We start from the raw sequence: 27,550 nt of genomic DNA on the forward strand, positions 1-27,550 counted from the left end.
CCGGGTGCCTGGGGCGTCCGTAATAACCCAGGATCTTCTGACGAGTCTCTTCAGGAATTCAGGCCCAACACAGCAAAGGGTGGGAACTTTCATAAACAGGCCGTGCAAATACTGACGTGCTGGCTGAGTTGGAGTTCAGTATGGCAGGCGCAGTTTATTATTAACACGACATAACCAATGACACATTTGTAAGTCTGCCCAGAGTGACATAAGATGAAACACATTTGAAGCCTTGTGTGAATGTTTAACAAACCCCACGCAGTACATGTTTAGTGGAGGAGTATTTGCACAAGTCTTGCCACACTCCCCTCCACGCCTCCTCCTCTTGCAGTCGGCCACCGGGTTGGATGTTGTCCTATTTTGGTAATCGGTCCGGCCCCTAATTCTAGACTTGGGACTGACTGGTTTTGTTAGTGCGAGTGGGAGACGGGCATACGCACGATTGTGGGGTGAAAACGCCACTGAGCCGAGTCCAGTGCGGTTCCGAGTTTCTTTTCAAATTCATGAAGTGGTTTCTTCGCGTTTCGATGCGGCTGAGAGGAAGCCGGGCTGCTGCAGTGTAGCGGGAGGCGCGGCTCGGCGGTCACCGTGTTGCCGCTGAAAGGCAGAGAGCGACTGCAGCAGCAGCGGCTCCCGCTCTCAGCATGAGCCTGGACGGCGAGGCGGCGGCGGAGGCTGCAGCCGCGGCCAGTGAAGGAGACGGCGGCGTCGCCATCCCGGTGCCGCTCCTGTGTCCCAGCAACACGGGCAGCCCCAGCAGCAGCGTCCCGGCCGGCACCTACTGGCAGGATCACACGCCAGCCGCCTCGGCACCCGCCCTGGTGCCGGCTGCCCGGCTCAAGAACCGGCCCACCACCGTGGTTTATGTGGTGAACGAAGCGGCTCAGCTGCAGCTGGCGGAGAGCTTGGCGCTGCAGTGCTTGAGGGAGGCGTGCGAGAGTGTGAGCGCCGCTCTGCAGGCTGTGCACTTCGAGAAGCTGGACTTCGGGGAGACCTCGGTCCTGGACTATTTTTACAATGCAGGTAAGCTGCCGGAGAGAGGGCAAGGCGCCCACGGCTGCAACCCCCCCCCCCCCCCCTTGCAATGCCCCCTGGTCTGTTCGGCAAATCCCCCTGGTCTGTTCGGCAAATCCCCCAAAAGTACCAAACAAATGTGACTTCTTAAACCTGACTAATTTCTGCACCGTTTCGTGCTCGGTCGTGCACAATAAGGCAGGAGAGTGAAACTTAACGCCACAACTTTTAAAAGGGTGTTGTTGATTCACTGTGCGAATTGTGTTGTAAAGTGCATTACAGGCGCTTATCCCACAACTTGAGTGAATGTAAAAGAAAATGCTGTCGAACCAGTGTTTGTTTAAACTTGTTCGGTAAATACTCACTCGGTATGGTGGAGCAATGTGTAACACATAAACCCGGCTCAAAGTGATGAATGGTGATATATTGCAGTAAATTCAGTAACACTGTGTTCAGGGCGCCCTGAAACCATGACCTAACTATTGGCACAATATTGTAGCAGATGTAAATTGTGTAGTTCTGGTCAATGAATTGCATCGCAAGTTGTGGTTGGAACCATCCCATTTCATTTTTGCCCCCGTTCCAGAATTAAAACATGTGTTAAATTTGGTTTGCGCGCCTTATTGGCTTGAGTTTTGTGAAGCTGGAGAGGTAAAAGAGATTGCACTAAGATAGGGTGAGGTTCAGCTATGTTTGAGTGATACTGATCTCTGTGACTGCAGCTCGGGTTGGGTTTTTGTTTTTAGACTTGATGTGGAGATGCCGGCTTTGGACTGGGGTGAGCTCAGTAAGAAGTCTTACAACACCAGGTTAAAGTCCAACAGGTTTGTTTCAAACACTAACTTTCGGAGCACTGCTCCTTCCTGAGGTGAAGGAAGGAGCAGTGCTTTGAAAGCTAGTGTTTGAAACAAACCTGTTGGACTTTAACCTGGTGTTGTAAGACTTCTTACTGTTTTTAGACTGTTCTGCATCCTGACATCTGCTCCGATTAACATGGCATTTGCCATTAGCAAGGAAGAAGGTGCTGCCAAAGTCACAATGAAGAGGAGGACGTTGTGATAGTAGATGGGCTAAAAGTTGAAGAAGATTTGTCAGAAAGGCTGGCTGTACTTAATGCTGATCTGTCACCAGGACTGGATGGCATGCACCCGTGGATACTGAGGGAAGGGTGGAATCTGCAGAGGCACTCACCCTGATGTTTCAATCCTCCTCCAATACAGATAGGTTGCAAAAGGACTAGAGAAATGCAAATGTTACACACCTGTTCGCAAAAGTGTGTCGGGCTAAGCTGAACAACTGCAGACAGTCAGCTTAACGTCAGTACTGGGAAACCTTTTCACAATGATCTGCGGCAAAATTAACAGTTACTTAGACAATGCCCAATAATAATAATGCCCATGGGTGGCACAGTAGCACAGTGGTGAGCACTGTTACTTCATAGCACCAGGATCCCGGGTTCGATTCCCTGCTTGGGTCACTGTTTTGTGTGGAGTCGTACGTTCTCCCCGTGTCTGCATGAGTTTCCTCCGGGTGCTCCGGTTTCCTCCCATAAGTCCCGAAAGACATGCTTGTTAGGTGAATTGGACATTTTGAATTCCCTCTCTGTCTACCCGCACAGGTGTGGCGACTAGGACATTTTCATTGCAGATTGAAGTTCATGTATGCCTACTTGTGACAATAAAGATTATTATTCGAAAAGGCACATTAATTTGTTGTAGTCAAATTATGTTCAACTTAATTTAGCTTTTTGATGAGGTACCAGAGTGAGTGAAGTGGTAAATACGGACTTCCAAAAGGCATTTGATAAAATGCCACATAATAGGCTTACCAGCAAAGTTGAAGCCTATTGAATAAACCATGGATATGAAATTGGTTGAACGACAGAAACAGAGTAATGGTGAAAGGGTTGTTTTTCAGACTGGAAGATGGGACAATGTGCTGTTCTCCAGGTAATAAGACTCTTGGTATTTTTCTTGATATTAATGACTTACACTTGGGTGTATCGAACACCATTTCAAAATTTGCAGAAGGCACAGAACTTTGTATTGTGATCTGTGAGGAGAAGATAATACTCTTAAAAGACATGGACCGGCTGGTGGAATGGGTAGACACCTGACAGATTAAACTTAGCGGAGAAGTGTGAAGAGAGAGCTTTTTGTGGGATGAGGAGACGCAACATAAAAGATGCAACTCCAAAATGTGTGGAGGAACAGAGAGAGACCTGGGCCATATGTGTGGAGGAAAAGAGAGACCTAGGGCTATATATGTGGAGGAACAGAGAGACCTGAGGCTATATGTGTGGAAGAACAGAGAGACCTGGGGCAATATGTGTGGAGGAACAGGGAGACCTGGGTCATATGTGTGGAAGAACAGAGAGACCTGGGGCAATATGTGTGGAGGAACAGAGAGACCTGGGTCATATGTGTGGAAGAACAGAGAGACCTGGGGCAATATGTGTGGAGGAACAGGGAGACCTGGGTCATATGTGTGGAAGAACAGAGAGACCTGGGGCAATATGTGTGGAGGAACAGGGAGACCTGGGTCATATGTGTGGAAGAACAGAGAGACCTGGGGCAATATGTGTGGAGGAACAGAGAGACCTGGGGCAATATGTGTGGAAGAACAGAGAGACCTGGGGCAATATGTGTGGAGGAACAGAGAGACCTGGGGCAATATGTGTGGAAGAACAGAGAGACCTGGGGCAATATGTGTGGAAGAACAGAGAGACCTGGGGCAATATGTGTGGAGGAACGGAGAGACCTGGGCTATATGTGTGGAGTAACGGAGAGACCTGGGGCAATATGTGTGGAGGAACGGAGAGACCTCGGCTATATGTGTGGAGGAACGGAGAGACCTGGGGCAATATGTGTGGAGGAACTGGGAGACCTGGGTCATATGGGTGGAGGAACAGAGAGACCTGGGGCAATATGTGTGGAGGACCAGAGAGACCTCGGGCTATATTTGTGGAGGAACAGAGAGACCTGGGGCAATATGTGTGGAGGACCAGAGAGACCTGGGGCAATATGTGTGGAGGACCAGAGAGACCTCGGGCTATATTTGTGGAGGAACAGAGAGACCTGGGGCTATATGTGTGGAGGAACAGAGAGACCTCGGGCTATATTTGTGGAGGAACGGAGAGACCTGGGGCAATATGTGTGGAGGAACAGAGAGACCTGGGGCAATATGTGTGGAGGAACGGAGAGACCTGGGCTATATGTGTGGAGGAACGGAGAGACCTGGGCTATATGTGTGGAGGAACTGGGAGACCTGGGGCAATATGTGTGGAGGAACAGAGAGACCTCGGGCTATATTTGTGGAGGAACAGAGAGACCTGGGGCTATATGTGTGGAGGAACAGAGAGACCTGGGCTATATATGTGGAGGAACAGAGAGACCTGGGGCTATATATGTGGAGGAACAGAGAGACCTGGGGCTATATGTGTGGAGGAACGGAGAGACCTGGGCTATATGTGTGGAGGAACGGAGAGACCTGGGCTATATGTGTGGAGGAACTGGGAGACCTGGGGCTATATATGTGGAGGAACAGAGAGACCTGGGCTATATATGTGGAGGAACAGAGAGACCTGGGGCTATATATGTGGAGGAACAGAGAGACCTGGGGCTATATGTGTGGAGGAACGGAGAGACCTGGGGCTATATGTGTGGAGGAACAGAGAGACCTGGGGCTATATGAGTGGAGGAACAGAGAGACCTGGGCTATATTTGTGGAGGAACAGAGAGACCTGGGCTATATTTGTGGAGGAACAGAGAGACCTCGGGCTATATTTGTGGAGGAACAGAGAGACCTGGGCTATATGTGTGGAGGACCAGAGAGACCTCGGGCTATATTTGTGGAGGAACAGAGAGACCTGGGGCAATATGTGTGGAGGACCAGAGAGACCTGGGGCAATATGTGTGGAGGACCAGAGAGACCTCGGGCTATATTTGTGGAGGAACAGAGAGACCTGGGGCTATATGTGTGGAGGAACAGAGAGACCTCGGGCTATATTTGTGGAGGAACGGAGAGACCTGGGGCAATATGTGTGGAGGAACAGAGAGACCTGGGGCAATATGTGTGGAGGAACGGAGAGACCTGGGCTATATGTGTGGAGGAACGGAGAGACCTGGGCTATATGTGTGGAGGAACTGGGAGACCTGGGGCAATATGTGTGGAGGAACAGAGAGACCTCGGGCTATATTTGTGGAGGAACAGAGAGACCTGGGGCTATATGTGTGGAGGAACAGAGAGACCTGGGCTATATATGTGGAGGAACAGAGAGACCTGGGGCTATATATGTGGAGGAACAGAGAGACCTGGGGCTATATGTGTGGAGGAACGGAGAGACCTGGGCTATATGTGTGGAGGAACGGAGAGACCTGGGCTATATGTGTGGAGGAACTGGGAGACCTGGGGCTATATATGTGGAGGAACAGAGAGACCTGGGCTATATATGTGGAGGAACAGAGAGACCTGGGGCTATATATGTGGAGGAACAGAGAGACCTGGGGCTATATGTGTGGAGGAACGGAGAGACCTGGGGCTATATGTGTGGAGGAACAGAGAGACCTGGGGCTATATGAGTGGAGGAACAGAGAGACCTGGGCTATATTTGTGGAGGAACAGAGAGACCTGGGCTATATTTGTGGAGGAACAGAGAGACCTCGGGCTATATTTGTGGAGGAACAGAGAGACCTGGGCTATATGTGTGGAGGAACAGAGAGACCTGGGGCTACATGTGCATTGATCATTAAAAGTAGATAGAGAGAAACCGTTCCTATTGCTGGAAGGGTCGAGAGGCAAAAGAACCAACATGACAAAATACATTTTAATACAGCACGCTGTTAGAATCCCAAATTCACTGCCCGAGAGTGGGGTGGAGACAGATTCAATCATGTTTTTTAAAATTCATTTACAGGATGTGGGTGTCACTGGCTAAGGCCAAGATGTATTGTTCATCCCTAGTTGCCATTCAGAATGTGGCGGTGAGCTGCCTCTTGAACTGCTGCAGTCCCTGAGGCGTACGTACACTGTAGCGGTTCAACAAGGCAGCTCACCACCACCTTCTAAAGGGCAACTAAGGATGGACAATAAATGCCAGTCTAGCCAGCGTTGCCCACACCCCATAAATTAATTTTAACAAAAGGAAATTAGTTAAGTACTTGGAGTCAAAATTTGTAGGGATACAGTGGAGGGACTAGTAAAATCTGCTCTGCCATTCAATACGATCATGGCTGATCTTCAGCCTGAATTCCCTTTCTTATCTGCTCTATAAATGTTCTATGATTCTATTAAGCTTCCCCCAAATTCTCTTCCTTTTATCTTTTTATCTCTCACACACACACAATTTAAACAAATAATAGCTGCAAAAGAGTTGGCAAAGGAGTGCCAAAAGGAGAGCTAAAGCTGAAAATGCATGGCTCAAAGGTTAGTTTATTTTGTGGTGAATGTCAAGAACTGTACATAAAACAGCAGAAACTATGAGAAATAAGTTTTCATTTTTTATTATCATAAGTGTTTAGTTTTGAGAGTTGTCAAGAATTAGTCAAATGTATGCCAACCCAGTCAATTTTAGGCTTCAGTGGCAAACAATCCCCCCTCATCATTCTTGAACTGTCTGCAGCTTTTGACATGATTAACTTCATCATCATCATCATTCCCCCCCCGGCCCCTGCCTCCAAACACCTCTCCTCTATCCTCCAGCTGGGTGGGAATTTACAAGTCCAAATCCCTTCTTACCTTTCTAATCGTTGCCAGAGAGTCATCTACAATGGCTTTTCTTCTCTTGCACTCGTGGTGCCCCCGAAGATTCTATCCTTCACCCCTCCCTCCTATTTCTCACCTACATTATTACTACATTAAAGCATATCATTAATTTCCATATGTGTACTGATGGCACCTAGTTCTACCTCACCACCACCTCCCTCGACACCTCCATGTCTCTGAATTGTCAGGTTGCTTATCTGACATTTAGCACTCAATGAGAAGAAATTAAATACTGAAAAGATCTTAGGTTAGTGTCACATAATTTTGTTCCATCTCACTCCATCGTTTCCTGACAACTGTTTATGGGTGAACCTAGACTGCTAGCTTGATGCCATTTCTGATCCTGCGATGATCTTCTATCAACATATCTGTGCCATTGCTAAGACCACATCATTTCCACCTCCATAACATTGTACGACTCCTTCCCTACCCTCTGTTCATCTGCTGCTGAAACCCTCACCTTCTAGACTGGGCCATTCCAACAAGGCTTCCCATGTTCTACTCCATGAATTTGAGTGTCGTGTTAGGTATACTGGTATAACACTGGCTGCAACCAGATGCAGTTTAGATCAAAAAGATACTCCAGACCTTGAAGTTAGTTCAATCAGGTTTATTGAACTAATAGCACAATTAGCACAGTTCTCTGTGGGTTCGACTCTCTGTTAACTTAAGTGTGGTTACTCTGACTGAACCAGACTAGCTCTTAGCCACGTGGTGGGGGTGTGAGATTGTAACAACACCCTTTACTAACTCTCTAGATGTTCATCAGTGGAAAGGGGCGGAGTGTGAGTGCCTCATGTCTTTTATAGTCAGATCCCACCCCTGAATGTCCTGCCTGCTTATTGGTCATGTCCTGTTCTCTGTGTCCATTAGCTGCTTGTCTGTGCCTGCCTGTATATCATTGTGTGTGTCTACATATCATGACATTGAGGTAATCCAAAGCTCTACTGCCCATGTCCTAACTCACCACAGATCTTGTTCACCCGTCACCCCTGTACCAGCTTACCTACATTGGCTCCAGGTTAAACAACATCTCAATTTTAAAATGGTCGTTCTTCATTTTCAAATCCTTCCATGTCCTCATCCCTATTTCTGTAATCCTTACTTTGATTAAGCTTTTGGTCATCTGCCTTAACATCGCATTATGTGGCTCAGTGTCAAATTTTGTTAATGCTTCTGTGAAGTGCTTTGGGATTTTCTGTTTAGTTGACGGTGCTGTATAAAGAGAAACTGTCGTGGAATGTAATTGTACAAATATCAATCAGGGAAAAATCCCTCTGGCTCCCAGCACTCAGCTCACTAGCAGCCAATAAACATGAAGACACAAACTGGGAAATACGGCTATTTCCCCCTGCCTCAGTAACAACATCTCATTTTCCACATTCTGCTGCTGAAAATGAAGCTCTTGTGAGCAGCAGGATTGCAAATGCGGTTTACACCCCCTTATGTTTATATTGAATATTCTTAGTTTGGGGTGGGAGTTAATGGCAAAAGAAAAAAAAACTACCATAGAAACTGAGCAATATGAATTCTGCTGCATTGTTAAAATGCTTTGCAAATACCACCTGTTTACAAAATTCAGATTTCATTTTTTGTTTAAATTTGTAATAGAGTCCCTACTTTATTTTTATAATTTTTTTTCCAATTAAGGGGCAATTTAGCGTGGCCAATCCACCTATACTGCATATCTTTGGGTTGGGGGAGTGAGGGCCACGCAGACACAGGGAGAATGTGCAAACTCCACGTGGACAGTGACCCGGGGCTGGGATCGAACCCATGTCCTCGGCACTGTGAGGCAGCAGTGCTAACCACCGTGCCATTATGGAGTCCCTACTTTAATTGTGTGAGACTCTCACTTGTTCTCCATGCCCTTTGAGATAGCAGGATTACCTCCTGCAATTAACCCAGAAAACCATAATTGTGGGGATTGTAAGGGAAACCACCATGTTTTTCTGAGGCAAATTCAGTCTTTTGGGTTATTACAGGTGCATTATGCATATAAGTAGTGTAAACTGGTTTTATTTTGGAAGAAAATGCTTTGTGCATAATCGCTTGGCTCATTTGGCGACTGTAATTTAGTTCACTTGTACAGATGGACCATTATAACTTTGCAGCATGTGCACATTTTGCAGAATAGTGTCCAATAAAAAACATTCTGTGAAGAATCTGATTGTTTCTGTAAATTAGTTTAAATTATCTCACATTTTGAAGCAAGCTCTTAGTTTTGGCTCGGCATCAGCGGACCGTCAGGAGAATAAGAAAGGTGATAGGCAGAGAAATCAAGGGCCAGTATCAGATAATGATACTGTACAAAAATAGCAGGGTAGGGACAAGGAACGTTAAATGGACGAAGGTTTTGTACCTGAAGCTCGGAGCATTCAAAATAAAATGGATGGATTACTCGATAGATGTAAAGGGGTATGATATAGTTGGGATTACGGCTCGAAGGTGACCAAAGATGGGAACTAATCATTTGAGGGGTATCCAGTTTTTTGGAAGGCCAGAAGAAAGGAAACTGTGGTGTAGTTGCAATGTTGATTAAAGAAGATATTGATACAATAGTGAGGAAAGATATTGGCACAGATGATCTGGCATCTGCCTGGGGCGAGTTAAGGAACACCAACAGGCAAACATTTGTTTGGGGTGAGGGGGATGGTTTATAGACCAAACTGCAGTGGTAATGTTGAGAATAGCATTAGACAGGAAATCAGAGATGCATGGGATGAAGGAACATCCGTGATTATGGGTGACTTTAATGTACATATAGATTGAGTGAGTCAAATTAGTCACCGTACCATAGAGGAGGAATTTCTGTAGTGTATATGGGCTGGTTTTCTGGACCAATAAGTATGAGGAACCAACAAGGGTGCAGGCCATCTTGGACTGGGTGTTTTGCAATGAAAAAGGATTAGTTTGCAATCTAGTTGTGAGAGAACCCTTGGGGATGAGTGACCATAATATGATAGGCTTCTTTATCAAGGCAGATAGTGAGGTAGCTGATTCTGAGACCAGGGTCCTGAATATCAAGGAAGGTAACTATGATGGTAGGAGACATAAGTTGGCTATGATAGACTGGGAAACATGACCGAAAGGAATGACTCACAGTGGGTGGCAGGCATTCAAGGAATGAATAGGTGAAACTCCCAAAAGTTGTTTATTCCTATTTGGCAGAAGAGTAGCGAGGAAACTGTGGCCAAACCATGGCTTATATGGGAAATTAAAGACCGTACTAGATTTAAAGAAGGGTTATACAAATTAGCAAGAAAAAGCAATGGACCTGAGGATGGAGAACAGATTAAAATTCAGCAAAGGCAGTCCAAGTTGATTAAGAAGGGGAAAATACAATATGAAAGTAAGCTAGCGGGGAACATAAAAACCGACTGTAGAAGTTTCTATCGGTATGTAAAGAGAAAAGAATTGATAAAAACGAATGATAGGCCACTTACAGTCAGAAATGGGGGAATTCATAATGGGGAACAAAGAAATGGTCGAGGAACTAAATTTGTACTTTCCTCTGTCTTAACAAAAGAAGGCATGAATACTGTTTTGGAAGTTCTGAGAAACATAAGCTTTAGTGAGGAGCTGAAGAAAATTAGTATTAGTAGAGAAATAGGAAATTAGTATTAGTAGAGAAATAGTTTTGGGGAAATTAATGTGATTGAAGGTGGATAAATCTTCAGGGCATGATAATCTTCATTCCAGAGTACTTGAGGAAGTGGCTTTAGAAATATTAGGTCCCTTGGTGGTCATTTTCCAAAATTCTTTGGACTCTGGAATGGTTCCTAAGGAATGGAGGGTAGCTGATATGAGCCCGCTATTCAAAAAGGAGGTAGAGAGAAAACAGGGAACTATAGACCAGTGAGCCTAATGTCAGTAGTAGGGAAGTTGCTAGAGTCCAGTATCAAGAATTTCATAGCACAGCATTTGGAAAGCAGTGGCAATAATCAGACAAAGTCAGCATGGATTTGCGAAAGTGAAATCATGCTTGACAAATCTACTAGAATTCGTTTGAAGAAGTATCTTGTAGACTAGGGAGAACCAGTGGATTTGGTTCATTTAGACTTTCAGAAGGCTTTCGATAAGGTCTCACATAGCAAATTAATATGTAAAGTTAAAGCGCATGGGATTACGTGTAGTATCTTAAAGTGGATAGAAAGCTGGTTAGCAGACAGGAAGGAAAAAATTGGAATAAAGTGGTCTTTTTCCAATTGGCATGTATTAAATATCTGGATAGTGGGTCTGCCGGAAGGGTTGGAGGGTTCGCAATCTTCGGGGTAGGGGCACAGATGTTGCAGATGCTTGTCGGCGAGAAGGTTTTCGGCCACCCTCTCGGCCACCCTCACTGGAACGAAGGAGGTTGAGGGGCGACCTGATAGAGGTATACAAAATTATGAGGGGCATAGACAGAGTGGATAGTCAGAGGCTTTTCCCCAGGGTAGAGGGGTCAATTACTAGGGGGCATAGGTTTAAGGTGAGAGGGGCAAAGTTTAGAGTAGATGTACGAGGCAAGTTTTTTACGCAGAGGGTAGTGGGTGCCTGGAACTCACTACCGGAGGAGGTAGTGGAGGCAGGGACGATAGGGACATTTAAGGGGCATCTTGACAAATATATGAATAGGATGGGAATAGAAGGATACGGACCCAGGAAGTGTAGAAGATTGTAGTTTAGTCGGGCAGTATGGTCGGCACGGGCTTGGAGGGCCGAAGGGCCTGTTCCTGTGCTGTACATTTCTTTGTTCTTTGTTCTTTGTTCTTTGAGATTGGTCGTGCACACAGAGCGCTAAGGAGAAAGCCGAAGGCGGGAGAGCAACCAAGGGCGATGATGGTGCGACTGCACCATTTCCTGGACAAGGAAAACATTTTGAGGTGGGCCAGGCAGATGAAGAAGAGCTCGGGGGAGGGAAGTGTAATCATCATATACCCCAATTGTTGTACGGAACTGGCTGAAAGCCGAGACAAAGTCAAAGTGATCCTGCGTAAGCAAAGTGTGAGATTTGGAATGTTGTAACCGGCCCGTTTATGGATCACCTTTCGTAACAAGGAGCACCTTTTAGACACCCCGGAGAATGTGGGAAAGTTTCTTCAGGACCATGGGATTGGGAATCTGTAAATATGTTGAAATGTGGTTGTTCTGTGATGTTGATGATAATTTGGTTGCTGTGCATTTCTGTATCTTTATGTTCTTCTCTCTATCATTCTTCCTGTTTTCTTTTTATTAAGGTGTGTTTGATGTTCTCGGTTTGGGAAGATGTGAAGGGCAGAATAGTAGTAATTTTTGATTGGGGTTGGGTGAGATGGCGGGTTCAGGATAGTTGCAGGCCTCGAGCTGGGTGTGTGTGTGTGTGTGTGTGTGTGTGTGTGTGTGTGTCGCTCACGCGATTGAGACGTTGAGCTGTCCGGGGTCTACATGGACCTTTGTGCAAGATTGCGCATATTTACTCATCTGAAGAACCCAGACAGGTGGGAAAGCCGTTCCCTTGCAGACCTACGTGGCGACTGGACGTTGATTTCCTTGCGGATATGTGAGAGGTTGGAAGTGGCCATCGGTAACTATGTGGATCGGAATGCCACGGGGACGGTCTCTGCCGGGGTGCTGTGGGAGGCACTGAAGGCTGGGGTAAGGGGAGAGCTCACCTCGATCGGGGCGCACAGACAGATGGAGCGAGAGGAGCAAATAAGATTGGTGGAGGCGATCAATCCTAGTTACCTGGAATCACATGAGGCACTGTCGAAGGCGAGGCAGAAGCTCCAGATGGAATTTAATCTGGTCATTTTAGATAAGGTGGTGAGATAACTGAGCAGAGCTAGAAGGTTTGTGTACGAATACGGAGAGGAGACTGGTAGGATGCTCACCCACCAACTGAGGAAACAGACCTCCTGGGGGGGGGTTTGGGAGGCAGGTGGTACGGACCCAGCAGGGATCAATACAATGTTTGAGTCCTATCAGAACCGCCGCCAGGAGATGAACTGAGATGATGATTCTTGGAAGGATTAGAGTTTCCAAGGGTGGATTTGGCGACGTGCAGGGGTTGGGGGCCCCAATAGATCTACGGGAGGTGCTGGGGTGTCTGAGTTTGATGCAGTCAGGGAAGGGTCCGGTTCGGATGGATGACCAGCCGAATTTTACAAACGTTTTGACGCATTGCTGGGTCCGTTAATGGTGTGGATGTGCAACAAAGCACTAGAGAGTGGTGTGCTTTTCTTCCCCCTCCATTTCCCTCCCCCAAAGTAAAGGGCAAAGATCCTGAACAATGTGGATCTTATCATGCGATTTCACTCCAAAATGTAGATGCGAAGCTCCTGGCTAAGATCTTGGCTACCCATATCGAGGGATGTGTGGCGGATGTGGTTGGAGAGGACCAAACCGGGTTCGTAAAAGGCAGATTATTAGCGACTAATATACGGAGGATATTAGACACAATCACAATGCATGCAGGAGGAAGGGTGATGGAGGTTGTGGTGTCGATGGATGCCGAGAAGGCATTCGACGAAGTGGAATGGGTGGACTTCATAGATCATGGAATTCCTATTTGGCCCAGAGAGTCTGCACCTGCCCTTGGAAAGAGCACCCCCTTAAGCCCATGCCTTCACCCTATCCCAGTAACCCTACCTAATCTTTTGGATACTAATGGCAATTGATCATGGCCAACCCACCTAACTTGCACTTCTTTCGACTGTGGGAGGAAACCGGAGAACCTGGAGGAAATTTGCACAGACACTGGGAGAATGCAGACTCCACACAGACAGGGGATGAACTGAGACAATGATTCTTGGAAGGATTAGAGTTTCCGAGAGTGGATTTGCCGAAGCTGGAATTGAACCCGAGTCCCTGGAGCTGTGAGGCGGCAGTGCTAACCACTGTGCCACCGTGCCACCCACTTGTTTGATATTTTGGAGCGGTTTGGGTTTGGAGGGGATTTGTGGACTGGGTCAGACTGTTGTACAAAGCTCCAAAAGCAAGCATCTCACTAATGGGATTAACTCTTGAGTACTTCTCTTTGCAGTGCGGGATGAGACACGGATGCCCACTCCTCTGCTCGTTGCCCTTTCGATTAAGCCATTGGCGATGGCTCTTCGGACTTTCGGGGAATGGAGGGGCATTGAGCGTTTGGGGGGTGGAGGGGGCGAGATGTGGAGCACCTGCTTTCTTTGTTTACAGATAGCCTCCTGTTGTACATTTCTAATCCCATGGAATCATTTGACAAAATTCTGTGATTCTGAGTGAGTTTGGCTCCTTCTCCGATACCAGCTCAATACAACAAAGAATGAGATGTTGCTGAAGTTCCGCAGAGCAGGCGGGCTGTTTGACTGGGCTTCCGTTCCTCTTGGCAAGAAAGAGCTTTTGCTATCTGGGTATTTAGGTGGCACGGGACTGGGCTCCGCTTCACAAATTAAATCTGGCAGGTTTAGTGGAGGGGTAGAAAGAGGAGTTTAAAAGATGGGACAGGTTGCAGTTGTCTCTGTCCGAGAGAGTCCACACAATAAAGATGGTGAACCTGCCAAGGTTCGTTTTTGTATTTCAGAATCTTCCAATCTTTTTGCCCCAAACTTTTTCTGAAAGGTCAATAGGCTTATTATGAGTTTTGTGTGAGCGGGGAGGATTCCTCGTATTAAGGGAGTTTATAATAATCTTTATTGGTGTCACAACTAGGCTTACATTAAAGCTGAAATGAAGTTACTTTGAAAACCCCCCAGTCGCCACACTATGGCGCCTGTTCGGGTACACAGAGGGAGAATTCAGAATGTCCAATTCACCTCACAGCATGTCTTTCAGGACTTGTGGGAGGAAACCGGAGCACCCGGAGGAAACCCACGCAGACAGAGGGAGAACATGCAGACTCTGCACAGACAGTGACTGAAGCGGGAATCAAACCCGGGACCCTGGCACTGTGAAGCAACATTGCTATCCACTGTGCTGCATTGGATTAATGCATCCTTGTCATGTGCCAGACTTAGTCTTATTCAGCTTAAAGTTGTACATAGAGCGCATAAGATGCCAGGAAGACTGATCCGATTCTTCCTAGAAGTGGTTGATTAGAGTGCACCGTGTGTTGGGACCAGAATCATGACCACATGTTCTGGTCCTGTACAAAAATGGTGGGGTTCTTGGAAGGAATCATGGATGTATTGTCTCAGCTGGTGGGAATGGTGGTCACGCTTTCTCCATGGTTAGCTATTTTTGGAGTGATGGGTGATGGGGTACAGTAACTATTAGTTATTAAGAGGTTGGGGGGTATTCTATTTTGGTTAAAAGTTTCTTGGGGGTGTGGCTGACGTATTTGTATATATTGGTGGGTTCCTACAGTGTTATACTGTTATAGTGTTGTGTGCATTGTTACTATGTTATGGATTGTTCGATATTGTTTTGTTTTATTGACTGTTCCTGTTTTTGTATTTTCTGGATATACCTTCAATGAATTTTCTTCTTTTTTTAAAGAAGTAAGTGTGCAGTTACAGCTGGCAGTAAAGAAGGCACATAGAAGCCTTTATAGTGGGAGGATTTGAGTATAGGATGTTTTACTACAATTGTATAGGTGACGCCACACCTGGAGTATTGTGTACAGTTTTGGTGTCCTTATCTGAGGAAGGATTTGCTTGCTATGGAGAGAGTGCAGGCTGATTACCAGGCTGCTCTCCTGGAATTGCGGGACTAAGTGGTTAGGATTATATTCATTGGAGTTTAGAAGAGTGAGAGGGGATCTCATAGAGTCTTATAAAATTCTAACGGGAGCAGACTGGGTAGATTGAGAAAGGACGTTCCCGATGGTGGGGGAGTCCAGAACTAGGGGTCATAATTTGATAAGGAGTAAACCTTTTAGGACTGAGGTGAGGAGAAATTTCTTCATCCAGAGTGGTGAATCTGTGGAATTCACTATCATAGAAAGTAGTAATTTCAAGAACGAATTAGATATAGCTCTTGGGGCTAAAGGGATTAGGGCTTGAACTTGATCAGCCATGATAATGAATGGCGGAGCAGGCTCGAAGGGCCGAATGGCTGCCGCCTGCTTCGACTTTGTTTGTTTCTATGTGTTCCCCTGTGTACAAAACCACTACTGATTATATTGTCCAATATTTTGGGAAGTTCTATGAACTGCAGTGTGGTTCCAATTAATTAAAACTTTAAGTCATTTGAATTTGCCATCATTAAATCTTTGCCTTAATTTTCATAGCAGTAACTGGTGCACCAAATCAATATGTGAAGGCTGAAGTCACTATCACTTACAATGGCATGGATGATGGGAGATGCAAAGTGGTCTAAACTTTTGAGCAGTTTGTGTGAGCCATGGGCTTTTGAGGAGGTTGTGAGGTAGATTGGAGAAAGGCCATGGAAAGATCTGCAAATCAGGATCAGAATTTTGTAATTTGTATTTTGGAAAATGGGAGTTGCTGGAGGTTGTCATTGAATTTGAGTGATGGGCTGCAGAATGTGGAATTCTGGAGGAGCTAATATTTGTAATGTGATGCAGAGATCTCTTGTAACTGGCAAGGAGCTTGGTGGAAAAGTCAGACTTGGAGGGCAACTGGAGTGAGTTAGGTGAAGAGACGCATGAACTGAAAATGGGTGATTTTGATAATGTGCAGTTTGAAGCAGTTTCAGTGATAGCAGAAAAAACATGTGGGCTATTTTATGTATCTTGAATTATGATTAAGATTTACCTTTTAATTTTGCAATTGGAATTCCACTCTGCATCACTGGATACATTGTAAAATCTGATTTTTCTTTCATGGGTTATATGATGAAAATAAGGGTACATTTTATGCAATGAATTTTGATGGCCTTGGGCTGTACCCTGAGTACAAGATGTCATAATATACACCAGTATATCATGGTGCAGACACACACACTGATGGACACACAGCAAGACCAATCAACACACACAACACCACAGCCAATTAGAGCACACTTACTATATAGACAGAGGGCATCAGAGTTCCCATTCATTCGGGATGCAGCCTCTCAGAAGGAACGAGCTTACAGCACAGATCTTCACCATGTGCTGAGTGCATAGACTGGTTAGGACAGGCATAGGTCTTTAGTTCAATCTAACATCGTGTTAACCCACAGTGAAAGTATGTTCAACAGTTTCTAACTTAATAAAATAGTGTTGTACTATTTTAAGTGTTGGTGGCCTGTATGTGTTCCATGGATCCAGAGCACCCAACACATCACAGGATAGAATTAATGAGTGGCACCATTATGTGGGAAGACAGCAAGGTGTACGCGTTGTGGAATATTGGAATAATGCTTTTAATGCTTCGCATGAGCATTATCAACAAAATTTGATGTGGACAAGCTATTCGGACAGATGGTCAAAAGCTTAGTCAAAGAGTTGGGTTTTAAGGAATGTCTTGAAGGAGGATAAAGAGAGGTTGAGAGAAGGAATTCCAGAGTTTAGGATCTTGGCAAATGAAAGCATGGCTCGGTGAAGCAATGAAAATCGAGGCTAGAAGTGGAGGAACATGGAGATGTTGGAGGGTCTTGCAACTGCATAAGATTAGAAAGATGGGGAGCGACAAGTTCATGGAGGAATTGAAAATCAGGATGAGAATTTAACTTTCTCATCCTTGCTGGAGAACAAGCTTAGTTGCATCGGGTGAATGGACTTAGTGTGAGTTAGAAAAATGAACATTGAGTTTTCTTTTGAGTTTACTATTGTGGAGGGTTAATGGTGGAAAGCCAGCAAAGACCACAGCTTTTAATATAAGAAATAGAAGTGTTAATGCTGACTTTTCTTTTCTATGAACCCAAAAGCATTTATCCACAATTCCAGTTAATGCAATATCCAAATATTTTGGACATTTTTCATAGCATTGCTAGACCAGATTAGTCTAAGGAATGCCAGTCTTGGGCCAGATGGTGTACGGTTTGCACCCAGGCAAGGTTTACTCAGCATTTAAACTTTCCGAGCTGGATAAAATGGGACAAATCGAAGACTGCAGGAATCGAGTAGCATTTGCCACACAGTTGTGTCTCCTACCAGATTGCCATTGGAGACAGTGACCAGTAAACACCCAAACATTTTTTAGCAAATGGAGCCTGCCCTTAATTTTCGTTCTCTTCTTACTTTGCTCATCCTTAGTAGAGTAAGAAGTCTTACAACACCAGGTTAAAGTCCAACAGATTTGTTTCGATGTCACTAGCTTTCGGAGCGCTGCTCCTTCCTCAGGCGAATGAAGAGGTATGTTCCAGAAACAAACATATAGACAAATTCAAAGATGCCAGACAATGCTTGGAATATGAGCATTAGCAGGTGATTAAATCTTTACAGATCCAGAGATGGGCTAACCCCAGGTTAAAGAGGTGTGAATTGTGTCAAGCCAGGACAGTTGGTAGGATTTCGCAGGCCAGATGGTGGGGGATGAATGTAATGCGATATGAATCCAAGGTCCTGGTTAAGGCCGCATTCATGTGTGCGGAACTTGGCTATAAGCTTCTGCTCGGCAATTCTGCGTTGTCGCGCGTCCTGAAGGCCGCCTTGGAGAAGGCTTACCCGGAGATCCGAGGCTGAATGCCCTTGACTGCTGAAGTGTTCCCCGACTGGAAGGGAACATTCCTGCCTGGTGATTGTAATCACCTGCTCATGCTCGCATTCCAAGCATCGTCTGGCATCTTTGAATCAGTCTATATATATGTTTCTGGAACATACCACTTCATTCACCTGAGGAAGGAGCAGCGCTCTGAAAGCTAGTGACATCGAAACAAACCTGTTGGACTTTAACCTGGTGTTGTAAGACTTCTTACTGTGCTCACCCCAGTCCAATGCCGGCATCTCCACATCATCCTTAGTAGGGCAGAAAGAAATGCCTCGGGAACCCTTCTGGAGGAAATGTTCACATTCTTCATGTTCGGACTTGACTCACTATCATTCTTTTCAAATGCAGCTCTTGGTCTCAACATGTTTGTACTAATTTTTGGGGAAATATTCTGTCTTGACTTTTCTTGCAAAACATAGTTTTGCTGGGAATTGTTCATAAGAACATAAGATCATAAGAACATAAGAACTAGGAACAGGAGTAGGCCATCTGGCCCCTCGAGCCTGCTCCGCCATTTAATGAGATCATGGCTGATCTTTGTGGACTCAGCTCCACTCTCCGGCCCTTACACCATATCCCCAAATCCCTTTATTCTTTAGAAAGGCATCTATCTTTTTCTTAAAAACGTTTAAAGAAGGAGCCTCAACTGCTTCACTGGGCAAGGAATTCCAGAGATTCACAACCCTTTGGGTGAAGAAGTTCCTCCTACACTCTGTCCTAAATCTACCTCCCCTTATTTTGAGGCTATGCCCCCTAGTTCTGCTTTCCCCGACCAGTGGAAACAACCTGCCCGCATCTATCCTATCTATTCCCTTCATAATTTTATGTCTCAATAAGATCCCCCCGCATCCTTCTAAACTCCAATGAGTACAGTCCCAGTCTACTCAACCTCTCCTCATAATCTAATCCCCTCAACTCTGGGATCAATCTAGTGAATCTCCTCTGCACTCCCTCCAGTGCCAATATGTCCTTTCTCAGGTAAGGAGACCAAAACTGGACACAATACTCCAGATGCGGCCTCACCGACACCCTATACAATTGCAGCATAACCTCACTAGTCTTGAACTCCATCCCTCTAGCAATGAAAGACAAAACTCGATTAGCCTTCTTAATCACCTGTTGCACCTGCACACCAACTTTTTGCGACTCGTGCACCAGCACACCCAGGTCCCTCTGCACAGCAGCATGTTTTAACATCTTACCGTTTAAATAATAATCCATTCTGCTGTTATTCCTCCCAAAATGGATAGCCTCACACTTGACAACATTGAATTCCATCTGCCAGACCCTAGCCCATTCACCTAACCTATCCAAATCCTTCTGCAGACTTCCGGTATCCTCTGCCCTTTTTGCTTTACCACTCATCTTAGTGTCGTCTGCAAACTTTGACATATAGCACTTGGTCCCCAACTCCAAATCGTCTATGTAAATTGTGAACAACTGCGGGCCCAACACTGATCCTTGAGGGACCCCACTAGTTACAGATTGCCAACCAGAGAAACACCCATTTATCCCCACTCTCTGCTTTCTGTTAGTTAACCAATCCTCTACCCATGCTACCACTTTACCCTCAATGCCATTAATCTTTAGTTTATGCAGCAACCTTTTGTGTGGCACCTTGTCAAAAGCTTTCTGGAAATCCAGATATACCACATCCATTGGCTCCCCGTTATCTACTGCACTGGTAACGGCCTCAAAAAATTCTACCAAATTAGTCAGACATGACCTACCCTTTGTGAACCCATGCTGCGTCTGCCCAATGGGACAATTTCCCTCCAGGTGCCCCGCTATTTCTTCCTTAATGATAGATTCCAGCATTTTCCCTACAACCAAAGTTAAGCTTACCGGCCTATAATTACCCGCTTTCTGCCGACCTCCTTTTTTAAACAGTGTTGTCACGTTTGCTACTTTCCAATCCTCTGGGACCACCCCAGAGTCTAGTGAATTTTGATAAATTATCACCTAGGGCGTTTACAATTTCCCTAGCCATCTCTTTTAACACTCTGGATGCATCCCATTAGGGCCAGGAGACTTGTCTACCTTTAGCCCCATTAGCTTGCCCAATACTGCCTCCTTAGTGATTACAATCATCTCAAGGTCCTCACCTATCATATCTTTATTTTCATCAGTCACTGGCATGTTATTTGTGTCCTCCACTGTGAAGACTGACCTAAAAACCTGTTCAGCTCCTCAGCCATTTCCCCGTCTCCTATTATTAAATCTCTCTTTTCATCTTCCAAAGGACCAATATTTACCTTAGCCACTCTTTTTTGTCTTATATATTTGTAGAAGCTTTTACTATCTGCTTTTATGTTCTGAGCCAGTTTACTTTCATAGTCTACCTTACTCTTCTTTATGGCTTTCTTAGTAGCTTTCTGTTGTCCCCTAAAGACTTCCCAGTCCTCTAGTCTCCCACTAATTTTTGCCACTTTGTATGTTTTTTCCTTCAATTTGATACTCTCCCTCACCTCCTTAGATATCCACGGTCGATTTTTCCCCTTTCTACCGTCTTTCTTTTTTGTCGGTATGAACCTTTTCTGAACACTGTGAAAGATCGCTCGGAAGGTTCTCCACTGTTCCTCAACTGCTTCACCATGAAGTCTTTGCTCCCAGTCTACCTTAGCTAGTTCTTCTCTCATCCCATTGTAATCGCCTTTGTTTAAGCACAAAACACTAGTGTTTGATTTTACCTTGTCATCCTCCAATTGTATTTTAAATTCCACCATATTGTGGTCGCTCCTTCCAAGAGGATCCCGAACTATGAGATCATTAATCAATCCTGCCTCATTACACAGGACCAAATCTAGGACCGCTTGTTCCCTTGTAGGTTCCATTACATACTGTTCCAGGAAATTATTCAATGTTCATGACTTGTTACAATGAAAGCTGATAGTCAGCCTATTGGAAAAATTGAACAGAGCATGGGGTATGCACATTGTCATGGAAACTACTACCCTATTATCAACCATAGTGATAATAATTACATGCGTTACCGACTGAGCGCATGTGTCATTTTTGCATTTCTGTTGTTTTACCGCAAGTTTGGTGTTAATGTTCTTGTCATTTTGCAGACTAATCCCTCTCTTGGTTTAACTGTTGATGTATAGAATAACACATCAGTTTATGTTGCTTATCAAATCTGTTATGCTTCTCTTTTTCATTGCGTTTGTTTCCCCTTTTCTGCATACATGGTAGTGAGACAGACTCGACAAGCAAACAAAGATGCTATTTGAAATATATACCCTTCCACATGCAGGGGGTGAATTAGTGGGAACAATGATTGCCCTTTAGTTATGGTATGCCCACACAGAAAACCACTCCGTTTTCACATCTACTTTGGAAGATGACAAATTTCACATTGTCAGACGATACATTGCAGGCAAAAACCAGGAGTGACATTTATACAGATGTAAGATCATGTACAAAAGTAGTAAGATATAATGACAGCAACAAACATTTATTAATTCCAAGGCACTTCAAAGGAGCATTATCAAACAAAATTTCATACTGAGCGACATAAGATTTTGGGGCAGCTGGCCAAAAGCTTGGTCTAAAAGATATACAAGTATCCAAAAAGTCACATGACATATGGGCTGGTTGAAAACAAAAGACCAAAATCCTTGTAGTTCACTTCAGTAGCTTTTGATTTTGTGAAATAGTCACGCACAGAGCTCCCTTTTGCTCCCTCGCCTGGTTGAGCTAGTTTGACTGGGGTTACAATACATTGTTTCAATTAAAGGGCTGTCCTTGTTGTTAAGGGAAACTAATTATCAATCACTCTACTTGCCTTCATATCGATGTGACCAAGGCTTTTGACATGGTCAGTTGGGAAATGTTAGGAAGACCCTGTCAAAGGCTGGCTGTCCAGAGAAATTCATCGACATCCTCTGACTTCACGACAAGATGTCGGCGCCAGTGCCCCCCCCCCCCCCACATCTTTCATCGCCACCATCCTGCACCTTGTCAAGAACAAGCTTCCCAGTGGACTGTACATCGCCTACAGGTTGGACAAAAAACATTTCAACTCAACAGGTTGAAATCCAAGAAGAAATGAACACTGACATCGCTCGTGGACCTTCAGCATGCTGATGACATCGCTATCATAGAATCCCTACAGTGCAGAAGGAGGCCAGTCGGCCCATCTAGTCTGCACCGACCCTCTGAAAGAGCATCCCACTCCCCTGCCTTATTCCCGTGACCTTACCTAACCTGCACGTCCCTGGAGACGAAGAGGCAATTTAGCATGGCCAATCCACCTGACCAGCACATCTTTGGACTGTGGGAGGAAACCGGAGCACTCGAAGGAAACACACGCAGACACAGGGAGAATGTGCAAACTCCACACAGAAAGAAGTTACCCAAGGCCAGAGTTTTAAAAAAATTTAAAGTACCCAATTACTTTTTTCCAATTAAGGGGCAATTTAGCGTGGCCAATCCACCTAGCTTGCACATTTTTGGGTTGCAGGGGTGAAACCCACGCAAACATGGGCAGAATGTGCAAACTTCACGCAGACAGTGACCAGAGCTGGGATCGACCCTGGGACCTCGGCGCCGTGAGGCAGCAGTGCTAACCCACTGCGCCACTGCTAACCCACTGCGCCACCCCCAAGGCCAGAGTTGATCCTGGGTCTCTGGCGCAATGAAACAGCAGTGCTAACCACTAGAGATCAGAAATTCAGTAAAATAGATCTATCACAGGCACTCACAAGAGTATCTCCATGCCATGCGTGACACCTTCGTGAAAGCATGCGAAGAACCAGTCTCAACCTCAAGATTCCAGTCCTTCCAACCCACCCAGGGAAAGATGCAGTCTCTCCCTCCACCAAGATCAACTGAGAAACTCTCCCAAAAGTGGGACATTTCCCCCACCTGGGGAGCCACCTTTCATCTAAGGCAAACATCAATGCGGAGATCCAGTATTGTATCCAATCTGTGAATGCATCCTTCGGATGCTAAAGATGAGAATCTTCGACTGCGACATCCATCCTGATACCAAGGTCTTCGTGTACAAGGCAGTCATCCTCCCAACTCTTCTAGGGCTCAGAAACTTGGACTACAAACAGATGCCACCTCAAGGCCCTGGAGAGGTACCATCAACACTGTTTGGGATGGATTCTCTGTATCAGCTGGGGAGAATGATGTACTAACATTAGTGTCCTTGAAGGAGCTAACCATACCAGTATCAAGGCCATGTCCGAAACCCACTCCGCTGGGCTGGCCACATGCTGAAGATGCCAAAGTCCCGGCTTCCAAGGCCAATCTTATTTCCCCTGGCCAAGGAAGGTTTCCAGACAAGAGGATAAAGGAAGTGATTCAAAGACACACTGAAGGCTTACCTCAAGAGATGAAACATAGATGCAAGCACCTGGGAGACCCTTGCTCAGGAGAGACCTACTTAGAGGAACCTCTTGGTTGACGGGACATAATTTTTTGAGAGCACCCGATGGCATGAGAAGATCTGGAAAAGGAACCTGAGAAAGGAATACCAGCAATCACGAGTCCAAATACCAATCCTAACTCCTGGAAACACAGCCACCTGTGCGGTCAGAGATGCGGCTTTAGGACCTGGCTCATCAGCTTCACAAGGACCCACAGAACCCGTGACTAATGGCATGGGATTTCTGAGGTGAACAGTCATCGCTGAAGAAGGGGATTTACCAATCAAACATTTTATTCTCTGTGGTCAGCAATTTTTTAACACGGGTAAGGGAGGCACAGTGGACAGGGGATGGCACAGCGCCAGGGACCCATGTTCAATTCCGGCCTTGGGTGACTGTCTGTGTTGAGCTTGCACGTTCTCCCCGTGTGTGCGTGGGTTTCCTCCGGATGCTCCCGTTTCCCCCCCTCAGTCCAAAGATGTGCAGGTTGGGTGGATTGGCCATGATGAATTGCCCCTTAGTGTCCAAAAGGTTTGGTGGGGTTACTGGTTAGGGGGATAGGGTTGAGGTGTGTGTCCATATAGGGTGCTCTTTCAGAGAGTCGGTGCAGACTCAATTCGTTGAATGGCCTCCTGCACTGTAGCGATTCTATGATGATGTGAAACTGCAGCCTCCTAGCTGCTTGATAATCACTTATTTTTATCTATTCCACTGGCTGCATTGATGCATGACATGCACATTTTCTTTCAACAAATTGATAATTTATTTGGCTATAATTATAAGGTTCTTGAACTTTGGTACATATAACCTGAGTAAAGTCCACTTGGTAACACCTCCATGAGCTTTCCTCAAAAAAGCTACAGGCTGAAGCCACTTTCATCTACCCATTTAGAATTATATTAAAAATATACTAAAAATCATAAAAATACAAATTCCCTATCTTGTCAATATAGTGCAGTCTTGTTGTTGTGTGAACCGAGGTGAAATTATTGATGAACTTCTGTGTTTGTGCAAAATGGTTTTGGATACACCTCAACACAGAAGAGCAGTGTAAAACGCAATCTAGGTGTACAGTTGACTGGTTTTGCACCTGGTATAATTATAGCTCTAATCTAAGTTAATCAAAATGTCTGACCTGCACAAAGACATTAGTACGGCAATGATCACAGACTATTTTTATTTTGCCTGTATGTGCAAGGTATTTCTTTTCGACGAGGATATATACCACCAATTTTGTGGAGTGATTTCACATGCCAGAGATTGGCATTCGGGTCTGAAGGTGGGACGTGTACCAGTGAATGTCAAGCTCTGGCTGAGTAACCAGAACGTACCAACCTACCCAGCAAGTGATTTCCATTCCGGCTAGTTCAGCATGTTTATCTGTGGAATTCTCTTTGAGAACTGGATGTGAGGAATCTATGGGGCAGCTGAATTATAAGAATGAAATGAGGCCATCTTTCAACCACGTGCAAGAATTCCCAAGATTGTTCTACTATTAATGCTGACTTGAGAATGCTCTACTCGCTCCTTGCTAACCTCAATGCCTGGGGAAGATTTTAAAAGTCCAACAAGGTGATTTCAAACCCTCTACAGTATATAACTTAACTTGTATGAATAACATCTTGAGGTTAACAACATTCATTATTAAAAGGTCAACTCAATACTGTATAATAAGGTTTAATTATGTATGTAGTATTGGTGCAGAAGCAGTATCACTATGGGCAAGTGAAACTAGCCCTATCTCTTTCCTCTGCCAACCACGCACTCCATGATAGAGGTTGCAATTTTTAATGGTACTGTCAGCGAGTATGTTAGTGAATTAATTATCCATCAAGCCTGATTTATTTACTGTTCCATACTGTCTCTAAATAGAAATTCCATATCCTAAACATAATTTATAAGTTAACCAAATAATTTGAGAAGTATGTTTGTGTGGTGTTCGAATGTGGTTTTGTGCAAATGAGTTAAAAAGGGTTGCTTGCAATTTAACCTTTCGTGGGTGGGGAAAGATCTGTGATGGTTGTTCTGTAGGCTGAACAACAGAATAAGCAGTAAACAACACTTGTATTGTGCTTTCAAAAGGTTATTTGATAGAGCAATAATTAAAACTCAAATCTGTAAGTTACCAAATTTGCAAAGTCGACAGAGCTGAATAGATTAGGAAGAGTTAGAAGTCAAAAACAGACCCAGGAGTTTTAACATGACCTAGTTTGTTGGGAGAGTGGGGTGGGGAGGGGGTGGGTCTGATTTTTCAGTTCCTCTCTCCTGTCAGTAACGTGCTCTCTCTTTCGCTCCCTCTCCAGCTCAATTCCTTAATATTGCTGTTGCTTATTTTCTGTTCTCAGCCAAAGATATTCCTGCCTATTTTGTCCCTTTTGCCTTGTCTTATGATCATTCCATTATTGTCAACATATCAATGTGTGATTCTAGTAGAAAAGTGAGATTGGTGACTGAAATGGTCATAATGGAAGAAAAAATAAACTGCGGTATATTGCAGAAGGATTTTGTTCTACTGCCCTCTCTGTTGGGGGTGGTTGGGGGGGGTGCAATTGAGCATTGGTCTTGGTGGAATACACAACCAACAGATGACGACGAGGATGGAATGGAATTCTTTTTTACACTTCATTGGAGAAATTAAGAATTTAAGAACATTGTGACACACTGGAACTTCTATGTTTGAGGAAACCTGTGTGCGCCCTTATTCAGGTACGCAGTCAGTCAGCATGGTACATCATTGAGAAACATGGCACTGAAAACATATTTGGTGACATTGGCATGATTATGAACAAAAGGTTACACAAACACATTTAGCTGAAAGCGAGTAAAATAGACGATGAGGATAAAATAAATGTTTTCCATGCCATGATGGGGCTAGGGTCTTTTTGAGGTGGTGTCTAACCAATGTTGTCCATCGACTATCTGATATTAATGAGATTCTGGATTCCCTCTATGGCAGACTAAGAATCTGATTGCACTGAGAGTGCAGACCATGAAAGAAAGCCGTTGCATCCATCTTCTAAACTCATGACTGCGATCACCCAGAAGGCGAAGGGCAGCAAAAGCATAGGAACACCGCCATTTGTAAGTTCCCCTCTAAGCAACACCATTCTGACGTGGATCGATATTACTGTCCCTTTAATTGTTGCTGGGTTAAGATCCTAGAGCTCTCTTCCAAACAACAATGTGGGCGTTCCTAGAAAACATGAACTGCAATGGTTCAAGAAGGTAGCTCACCACCACCACCACCTCCTCAAGGGTCAAGGGCAACTAGCCAGTGACGCCAGCAAGGATGTATTATTGAGGCTGTATAAGGCTCTGGTCAAACCCCATTTGAAATATTGTGAGCCCCATATCTAAGGAAAGATGTGCTGGTGAGGATTCTTTTGCAGCCAGTCCGGATGAAATGATCAGTCGAACACCTCGTTACTTTAACATATGTTTATTTCTCGGCTGGGGCTAAGACCACTGTATCTCTTGAGAGTTACAACAGCAAGCCAAAGTCAATACATCTAACAGCAGTTCTTATACAGTTTTTGGTTCATTTCTGAGGGCAGCTCCCTCTCATTCCATCTGTGCCTTTTAGCTAATTTATGATTATTTTCAAGCCTAGCGCAACCCTTCCAAAGGCCGTTACTGCAATTTGTCTGGTCCTAAAACAACAATTACAGCTTGTTATCAGAAGCCTGTGAAAGCCTGCCTTGACATTTCTTCACACAAAGCTTTATCTAACATTTTGTTTTTCCCATAAAGTTCCAATCCATCTTGAGCCAAACTCTCATTTATCGATCATCAGCCAAACTCTCACTGGCCTTGGAGAGGATCCAGAGGAGGTCCATAAGAATGATCCCTGGAATGACGGAC

General features: G+C 44.9%; 1 protein-coding gene across 1 annotated transcript in view; it reads left to right on the top strand.

Annotated features, from left to right (window-relative positions):
* The first annotated feature begins 341 nt into the window (after positions 1-341).
* LOC140410897 (mitogen-activated protein kinase kinase kinase 5-like) overlaps positions 342-27,550 on the top strand; it is a 281,574-nt gene continuing 254,365 nt past the window's right edge. Inside the window, 1 exon segment of the mRNA XM_072499669.1 lies at positions 342-1,023. Coding sequence (XP_072355770.1) covers positions 645-1,023 — 379 coding nt within the window. The 5' untranslated portion in view covers positions 342-644.

The sequence above is a fragment of the Scyliorhinus torazame genome, chromosome 4 (genome assembly GCF_047496885.1).
Source record: "Scyliorhinus torazame isolate Kashiwa2021f chromosome 4, sScyTor2.1, whole genome shotgun sequence".
NCBI lineage: Eukaryota > Metazoa > Chordata > Chondrichthyes > Carcharhiniformes > Scyliorhinidae > Scyliorhinus > Scyliorhinus torazame.